The 9,813-nt window shown below is 46.9% G+C and overlaps 1 protein-coding gene across 1 annotated transcript in view; it reads right to left on the bottom strand.

The window, feature by feature from the left end:
* Positions 1 to 9,813, bottom strand: part of MYO10 (myosin X) — a 223,371-nt gene that overhangs the window by 19,096 nt on the left and 194,462 nt on the right. Inside the window, exons 24-27 of the mRNA XM_007448889.1 lie at positions 9,500 to 9,545; positions 7,924 to 8,790; positions 6,500 to 6,623; positions 2,883 to 3,126 (exon numbers count right to left, since the gene is read on the bottom strand). Of these exons, the coding sequence (XP_007448951.1) occupies positions 2,883 to 3,126; positions 6,500 to 6,623; positions 7,924 to 8,790; positions 9,500 to 9,545 (1,281 nt within the window). The remainder of the gene's footprint in view (positions 1 to 2,882; positions 3,127 to 6,499; positions 6,624 to 7,923; positions 8,791 to 9,499; positions 9,546 to 9,813) is intronic.

The following is a 9,813-nucleotide window of genomic DNA, read 5'->3' as shown; positions in this document are numbered from 1 at the left end:
AGCCAGTCTGGCCTGGGCTCTTTCCCTTGTTCATCACAGCCTTCCATCAAGGTTTAAGGCAGGAGCTGACGCCTCTGACTTACTCTGATAGGGGCACATAATTTCCACGAGGGGCTTCGGGGTGAAGAGCAGCATTTGTGTGTTTCTAGATCTCAATTCCATCTTGATCTCATCCTAACACTCTCTAAACGACACTGGAGGTTTAAACTCAGTGGACCAGGTTAAGATCAGGGTAAAACACAAGCAGCTGTTAGGATGGGACCAGAGGTGGTGATATATTTTGTGAAGAAATGTGCTGGGGATACAGCCAGCTTGCTTTGTCATCTGTAGTACAGCTGTTCACAGCACAACATTTATTTTACAACTACGATATTAAGCAGTCTGGTTAGGACAAAAAAAGATTGTATGACTTTTTAGCTAGAATCACTGAGATGAGATAAAGTATTTTTTAAAAAACCGAGAAGATCAGAATTCAGAGAGGAGTCTGTGATGCTTCCTGGGAGTGGAGGGAGAGAGGTGGCCCCGATTGGCGGTGGGGGCGGGTGATCAGCATGGGAGCCTCTGGAGTAGAACAATAATCCCCAGGGGAAAACTGTCCAGACCACACCATCCTGAACCAGCCACTCTGCTTCCTGAGAACTCAGCTACCTTGCGTGTAAAACGACGGGGTGTCGTGGCTCTGAACCGCAGCGGTCCGTCAGAATCCTGGGAAACGTTCAGAAAACCCACGTGGGGCTTCCTAGGGTGGAGCCCAGGGACTCGCATTTATAAAAAGCTTCCCTGGAAATGGGAGAGTGATGATACTACCAGGGCTCCGAAAACAGTCTGGAAATGACAGGATAAAGGAGGTGGGAGCTTTAATAATAGATGGTGAGTGAAAGAAAAGACGAAGGGGGTGGTGTATAAACTGAAAGAGACTTGAGCAATCTGTCATCCAATTAAAAATTATGAACCTTATTTGGATTCTGACTTGAAAAAAGAAACCAACCCAAACCAACAAGAACATTATCACCGCCATGTATAAGATAACTGGGGAAATTTGAACCATGACCAGAGTTTGGGCGGTAGGAGGAGCTCATGTTCCTTTTTCAATGTGATCATGATATTGTGACTATATATTAAAAAAGGTCTTGATCCTTCGGTGCGTACTAAATATTTACAAGTGAAATTATATGACGTCAGGACTTGCTTTAAAAAATGTAGCTTGTGGGGGGGCAGTGCTGGGTAGGGTCACAGATGAAACACCACTGGCCATTGGTGGGCAACCAGTGAAAGCTGGGAAATGGACACCCGGATCTCATTCCAGTCTCCTACCGAGGCTTGTCTATGACTGAAATTTTCTATAATAAAAAATATATTTTTTTCTATCATAAACTTCAAAATATAAAATTAATAAAAAACTCTTAACGATGGTGAAACCTTAACAACTCATTGCCTTTTCTCTACAGAATGTGACCAACAGCTAAGGAAGGGCTAACACTTCCTTACCTCTGTAATTTTCACAGAACACCTGGAGAATAGGGCTTTATTCAGCATGTGTTTGCTACAGAGTGAGTAGCAAAAGGAACACCCAAAAATACACGGGTGAAATTCACCATCACAATTCTCTCTCTCAGCCTCCTGGCATCTGTGGCCCCCCTCCCACAGGGTGAAGAGAGGACCAGCACGGTATGCAGGGCCAGGGGAAGGCTGCAGGAGGTACAGAGCTATGCCATGCTGCTGAAACTTGTAGGACTCAGATTCAAACTCCCACAAACTCTTCTGACTACGGAGCATGGTTTCCTAAGGAAGCTCAAAGGGGCAGCCTTGAAAAGTCTGATACTCTGCTGTCTGCACTTCACAATTTGGCCTTAAAATTAAATACAAAGAAGACTTTCTTCCCTTGAGTAAACTTTCCACTTTCCAATGAATCATTTTCTAAAGTTTCTAATGCTGGTTGAGCAGGAACCATATGTCGTTTTCAGGTGTACGACTTCAGGAGTTAATTTGGTCTCTCAAAGCTTATTTTTACCCGTGCTCTGAAAATGTATGGTTGCTCAGTTTGAGTGGAGTGTGGCTACACCGAAATAAATTTTATGCTTAGTATCTAATTACCCAAGAAAACAAGCTGCCCCTCAATTCCCAACATTTTCTGAAAACCTTACTTAATTTTTAACAAATAGGCCCTCAGTGGTTCAATGCTTTGGTTCTATAAGAAGGTGGCAAAATGGAATTCCCCAGAGGTCCAGTGGTTAGGACTCAGCACTTTCACTGCCGTGAGCCTGGGTTCGATCTGAGGCCAGGGACCTAAGATCCCACAAGCTGAGCGGAATGGCCAAAAAAAAAAAAAAAAAGTGGCAGAAAAAGGGGGTGTGTTGGATTCAAACACCAGCTCTGTTGCTCTCATTGTTGGGTATGAAGAGGCTGGTATACCCAACAAAGGTGGAAGACAAATGATTCATTTCACACACCTCCCGACTGGCTGTCTGCTCCCAGTTTAGCCATCTGTTGGCTACAGCTGGGCTTGGAGAAGAATTAAAAGTGATAGATTGACCCATAAAAGGATGACAGGATGCTCAACCAGTGGCTCAATATCCACACACCACGATTCCTGTGTACTGCCAATGACATTTCCAAGGAGCTAGTTTTATGCCCAACTAGCATCTTATAACCCAGAGCTGAATGTCTGAAAATTCACAAAAAGTGAATTTCACAGACGACGTTTTATTTCCCTGATTTCCTAATAATTCAACCCACTGAGAGGAATGATGAGGATGCACCGAGTACCTCTGACAATCTACCGCTTCAAAGAACTTGCCCCAGACAGCTTGTAGGCAGGGACTCAATTGAGGAAGCAGCCCCGAGCCCCGGTCAGCAGCCCTGGCCAGGGCTCATCAACATACTTGGCTGTCCGGACTTCCACGGTGCCCTTGAGCTTTTCCTCGCTGTCATTCTCAAAGTACATCAGCTTGGCCTGGCGGAGGACGAACCAGCGCTTCTTCCAGTTTCTCCTGGACAGCGTGGAGGAGCCGCCACCCTTCTTGTGCAGCCAGCCTTGCTTGAGGGCCTCCTGCTTGGAGCGGAACCATAGGAAGGTTTCGTCCTTGAGCACGCACCAGCGGCGTTTCCAGGTGTTCATGAGGCCACCTGTCTCCCCAGGGTTGGGTAGGAAGGGGTTTAAGAAAATCCGTCACATTGGATCATAAGATCAGTAGGTCTTCAGGTCCAGCCCACCCTTAACTTTGCACCAAATGACCCGCCCGCAGACACCCACCGATGATGGGTGAGCGCACTGCTGGGTCGTGTTCAGGGGGCACTGGGCAGGTGTCACACTGGCTTGGCTGGATTACACAAGAACGCTTCCTTTTCTCCAAAGCAGCTCCTACTCACTTAGCTGAGAAATCCTGGTGAGGGGCTTAACAGCAAGACCAGTCAGGGACTGACACTCTAACCCTGGGTTGAGGCAGGACCACGGACGGGAGGCGGGGGAGAACCGCTTCCATATGGTTGGATCATGCTTCTGTCCAAACACCTCAGGAAGGGGAAATGAGTTTAAAATGTGTCAAAGTTGACACATTCCTTCCTTGTTTAGTCAGTGTGAGGAACAAAATTTATCAGTGACTCCAGAGTTTAGCAATAAACCCTAACTTATATCGGAAAAGGAAAGCATTATCATCTGAAAATGGCTTCTTTGTATAAGGTATAAGTTTAGAATACGAAACAAAGTAAGACTCCAAACCAAACTGTGACAGTACCTTAAAAATGAGAATTTAGCTGTAATTTATTTAGTGGAAAACTTTTTTTGGTGGAGACAAATTAGACAAGGATATACAGACATTATTTCTATATAGAATATATTTCTAATACTCTTCTAGCAGGATAATTTTATTTTAGTTATTCTAGATTCCCCAAGGATGCTCAGAGAGTGACAGCTTACAACCATGATTCAAAAATCTGCTTCAATGAACCCACTGAAGAATAAACACTGCATCTAGTTCAGTAATTATCGTGTCCACAAGTTATTTTTTTGATCAGCCAATAAAAAAAAATACAGAACATTTAAACGTGGATACTTACTTTTACAGATTAGAAATAAATTGAAAACAGACCTTCTAAGATTAATTTTTTCAGTGGTTGCTCCAATGATTACAGATCTCAACTTCACAGTGGAACAGAAGACGCAAAGACAACACTGGTTTCTCTTTGCAGTGCAAGGCGCTCTTGCTTCCCTGGCTTTTACAGACCGCTGCCCTTTCTCCTATCTACAGCACTTCCTGCTCACCTAGCTGAGAAGCCTTTGTGATCACACCAAGCGCCAGAGCTGTTTCCTAACAAACAGCGAACTTGCCAGGGGGTACCAGAAGGAAACTGGTTTTTTTTTTTTCCTTCTTGATTTGTGGCTTTAATCTCGGTTTCTCAAAACAAGCCAAGAGGAAACTGTAGTACAAAGTTATCCTATGATCTTATCGTCTTTGAATGATAAAGGTTATTCACAGCTGTTTCAAAGACACAGATTACAACAGTCATCCCAAGAGCCCTCACCCATCAGTCACTCTGCTGCTCTTACGTTATTGATGGGACTCACTCCCAGCCCTGCCCCCGCAATTCCGGGTGTTCCCTTCGTATTTCATCTAGGGAATTTGATCAACGCTCTTAGTTTCGTGACTGTAAACACCTTTGGTAGTAGTAGGCTGGTGCAAACTCATCTATGCTCACAAAATAGAATCTGGTGGTTGGTTAGATTTTCCTTATCATTGGTTTCTTTGAAACTTTTGGTCACAGCTTTAAGGCTTTATTAAACATTAAATGGTAATGTATCAGAGATTAAGTGGTGACGCAGTTACACAATAACTCTTTGTTTTATTAAGAGATGAGTGTGCCAAAACTTCACTTGCTCACCTTCTTGAGCTTTTAATGCTTTAATCTTGGGATTTTAGCACTCTGAATGTATCTTTACTTTTTCCTAATCTTATTTGTTTGAATCAGACAATTATACAATAAAAGAATGCCATATATTATAAATAAGAGTGATTTACGGGGAATTTTTGAGCTAATTTAGGGGACTAGATTAATTAGGGGGAGAGGAAAATATATGAATAATAAAAAGCTTCATTTATTCTGAGAAATGCATGAGAAAATCTTAAAATGCTACCATTAGATACTTATTGGGTTATTAGGTTCTGATTTGTGATTACATTTTTTCCTTCATCTAATGAACACTCGATTATTCGGTTAGAATTTCTCAATCTTTTTCATTCCAACGCTCCTACAAGAATTTCCATCAACAGGTGACTCTGGCCAATAGGAAGCTCTCCCCTAAAAATAAACCTGGAGGGGTTTCTGTGAGCACCTGGGGGATCTGAGGCTGAGAACAGCAGAACTTTGAAAAGCAAATGAATGATGTTAGCAGTTAGACAGACACTGAAGACAGGGGGGGGGAAAAAAATGAAAAGGAGAAGACATAGATCAAGAAGAGAAAGAAGTATTGAGGGCAAAAGAGATATGAGAAAAGATAAATATGCCAACAGAAGAGAGAAGCAAGGGCCAAGAACAGAAGAAACAGGGAAAGGAACCCAGAATAAAAAGGTTTTCATGGGGGAAGAATAAAAGGAAAAGGGAACAAAGAAAGATGGCAGCAGGAAAGAAAGTGAAGAAAAGGCTCAGAGAAAACATAGAAAACTTGAACCATCTGGGGACAGTGGATCTTGTTATCTCTGCCCCATCCCCAAGATTGGGCCTCCTTCCCCTCACGGAGTCGAGGGCCGTGTGAGAAACGAATCCGCTCTTTAGATGACCCGCATAAAACTCCCACCAAAAATTGGTGCTGATGATGGTTTCTCATGATTCCTGTCCCTGATTTGGAAGTCAAGGTCAAGAGCATGAATAAGGCATGGGTACAAGGTCCTGATTAAGTACTTTTCCAGAAGGAGGATGCTTCAAGGTCCCCAAGTATTAAGGTTCAGTACAGTACATTCGAAGTTTCACGGCAATGCAAAAATACAATTAAAACTCTTATCATGAGCCAGGGACAGACAGTAGGCGTCGCAGGCAGTTTAAGCCAGGGGTGATCCTCTCTCAGATCTTTACTTTCCCATGTATAAGGGTGTCTAATACTCCTGTGGGAGGGAAGAATGCAGCTTCATCATGGTAATGGGCTGCACTAACCCCAGTAGCAACATACATGTGTGTTGGTATGTATGTGTGAGAAAGAGAGAGAGGAAACGATGTGGGAAGGAAGGAAGGAAGGAAGGAAAAGAGCACAGATATGAGAGAGACATGGAGGCAACAGGGAGAGAGGGACTGAAAGAGGTGACAGTGGTTGCAGACCCTTTGCCCTAACACTGCATATGGTCCAGCAGGGTCCCCCACATCACACCACCACGGCATCCTCCATCCACCTAAGAGGACCTCACACCAGGTAAGGGGTATGTGGGATGACTTCCTCAGCCCCCCTCCTTCAGCCTCAGTTTCCCATCGCTTCACCCCCTAACCCAGGCACCAGGATGGCTGCAGGTCGTACCTTTCATGTACAGGAAGCTGTGGAAGTAAGGCAGCGTGACACAGCTGTACACAGAGTCCCGCCGGTATGAAAGTTCATCGTCCGTATCAAACCGAGAGTCGAAGTCCTCTTCACTGTCTTCAAACTGGACCAGGAGAGACAGAGAGAGCCAACAGTGAGCAAAAAGGACAGAAAACAAGCAAAGGAAATGCCCAGCGCAGGTCAACACTGAAAACATAAAAACAACGGACAAAGAAGCAACATGCTGCTTCGTCACAGTGCAACGGAGGGTGGTCGTCAAAGGAATTCAGAAGTACAAACTACTGCCTTCTGGTGTCAAACGGTCAGTTGACTTGATACGTAACACGTGAGACATATTTTAATCCCAAGGCTATGTGTTCAAAGTACAGCGCTGCTGGTTAAGCGTACAATTTTAATCAAACCATCCAAGAGTTAATTCCCTTTAAGTTACTGTGCTAAAAATATCTTCAAGGACTTCCCTGGTGGCGCAGAGGGTAAGAATCTCCCTGCCAACGTACGGGACACGGGTTCGAGCCCTGGTCCGGGAAGATCCCACATGCTGCGGAGCAACTAAGCTCGTGCGCCACAACTACTGAGCCTGCGCTCTAGAGCCCGTGAGCCACAACTACTGAGACTGTGTGCCACAACTACTGAAGCCTGTGCGCCTAGAGCCCGTGCTCTGCAACAAGAGAAGCCACCGCGATGAGAAGCCCGTGCACCGCAACGAAGAGTAGCCCCCGCTCGCCACAACTAGAGAAAGCCTGCGTACAGCAATGAAGACCCAAGACAGCCAAAAATAAATAAATTAGTTAAAAAAATAAAAAATACATTCTTAAATAAACAAACAAACAAATAAATACAAATATCTTCAAGCCTTAGAAAGTCAAGGGAGTATTTAACGCACGGACAACGGGAAGAAATAAAAGTAAACTATAAATAAATCCAGAAGCTGGAAAGAGCACGTTTAAGCCCTTAAAGGTTCCTCCCTTACAACCAGAAAAATATACATCACGTCCTGCAGCGGGCGGGTGAAGCTACCGTCAGGAAAGGTCTCCGAAGTGCCCCTGGCAAGCCTCGCTCCAGTTTAGGGCGGGTCTCATTTCCCAACCTGCTGCAAAGCCAGCACAGACACAGCCAGAGCCTCCACTGAAAATGCCAGTTTTCTTAGGCTTTGGGCAAGACGCAGTTCTGGGTTTTGCGTTCAACCTCCAACAGGCACCAAGTTCCACTTACTCGTGCAACGATCACTTTCGGCAAGAGAGAGGGGTTTAAGGCCAGCCTTAAGAGCCTGACTTTGGAATCCTGGCCCGTTCTAGGGGGGGAATGTCTTCATCCAAGGGACAGTGCAACGGGGGCGCGGATGGCAGACAACTTCCACCGCAATGCGGGCAAGCCGGGGCCCCGGGAGGACAGCGGGTACTCACCGAGGACTGGGCCCCCTCCGAGCTGAACCGGTAAGCCCCCGAGCTGTTGTAGGTGCCCACGGAGCATCGGCAGTCTGGGGACCACTGGCTGCTGTAGGAGTTAGAGAAGGTCACGCTGCTGCCGGAGGTGACGGCACCGTCCTCGTAGTCGTCCTGGTCGTAGTTGTAGTCGCCGTCCGGGGAGGGCAGTCCCCCAGGGGTCTGGGGCATGCAGTAGGTGGGCTCCCCGGAGGAGGAGTCGTGCTCCGAGGGGGCCAGCAGCACGGTGCTGTCGGGGCCGGGGCTGGTGGGCACCACGGTGTCGTTCATGTAGGGGTCCTCCTCCGAGGATTCGTCACTGGTCCGGATGCCACTGGTGCGCTGGTCCGAGTGGCCGTGCTCGCTGGGGTTGGGCGAGTCCTTGAAAGCGTCGTCGTCGGCCTCGAAGCCCTCGTCCACCTCCTCCTCCGGGTAGGGCTGGCTGAAGTTGAAGCTGGGCTTCTCGCCGCAGGCACCCTCGGCCAGGTCGGCCCGCACGCCCGCGGACCCGCTCCCCACCGACAGGGAGCGCTCGATGTTGCGGACGCACTCGTCGATCTCGTCGAAGTTGAGCGACTCCAGGAACTCCTGGGCGGCGCGGCAGGCTTCGTCCTCCAGCCGCCGCAGCTCCTCGTCCCGCAGCTGCTGCAGCTTCTGCAGAGAGGCCTCGGTCAAGGACAGCTCCTGGCGTTCCTTCACACGCTGCAGGTCCTCGATTTCCTTCTCCAGGCGCAGGATCTCTTCCACCTGCTTGTTCTCCTTCTGCTTCTCCAGCTCCCGGGTCAGCTCGGCCTCCCTCTGACTCTTCTGCAAGGCTTCCTGTTCCCGCTGCTTCCTCGCTGCTTCCTCCTGGACACAGAGGAAGGAAGGGGTCAGGTCAGGAAGTGACACTACGGAGAGTGCGGGCAGCGTCCCTCCTTCGGGATGAGATCGCTATGTGAGGCCCCAACCCCAGTACCCTCGGGTTATGTCTGGATTTGGAGCAGGGCCTTTAAAGAGGTGATGAAATTACAATGAAGCCCTGAGGTAGGGCTCTAACCCAACTCTAACTGGTGTCCTTATAAGGAAGAGGGGATTGGGACACATGCACGGGGCACCGGGGAAGCAGGTACGCAGGTGCAAGACCACGTGAGGACACAGCAGGAATCTACAAGTTACAGAGAGAGGCTCAAGAAGAAACCAACCCTGCCAACACCTTGATCTTGGACCTTTAGCCTCCAGAATTGCGAGACAATCAATTTCTGTTGTTTCATCTGCCCAGGCTGTGCTACTTATGTTATAGCAGCCAGAGCAAACTAATATAGTGATTATACCGGTCTAGAGCTATCATGCTGTCGTGATTCACAATGAAATCTTAAGACATTCACACATTTTTACCCAACTGTAATGGGTTAGAAACTGCAGCATAAACATCTCCTCTAAAATTCTTCCTCCTGTATATTTACTTTAGCTTTGAATCCTCCCCCTACATCTTTACTTTAGTTTCAAATCACTGAGGCAAAGTGTTTGAACTGGGAAGGTAACAGACAAGATGGCATGTCGTCACGGCATTCTTCACCTGTTGGGCGCGGAGCTCAGCCTCTCTTCGTTCCCTCTCTCTTTCTCTGAAAACAGTCAAGAAAAAAAGACAGTGAAAAAGACAGCGAAAATAAACGAAAGCAATGACAAAAATCCGACACCCGCTTTTCAGAGAGTGAACTTTTTAACAGAAGCTTTGCAAAAGACAACTTAGAAGTGTGAAGGAGGGATAGGGTCTCTTCCTTTGGCAATATACCCATTCTTTGCATGAATAAAAATACCACAAAACTGGGTCTTCAACGCTGCTAAGGAATTTTTGAAGCGTTGTTTCAAACAGCAGGTTCCATAGCATCC

The sequence above is a fragment of the Lipotes vexillifer genome, unplaced genomic scaffold, assembly GCF_000442215.2.
Source record: "Lipotes vexillifer unplaced genomic scaffold, Lipotes_vexillifer_v1.1 scaffold778, whole genome shotgun sequence".
In the NCBI taxonomy this organism is placed as follows: Eukaryota; Metazoa; Chordata; class Mammalia; order Artiodactyla; family Lipotidae; genus Lipotes; species Lipotes vexillifer.
Note: the sequence above shows the minus strand (reverse complement) of the source record. Positions and strands in the feature narration are given on the sequence as shown.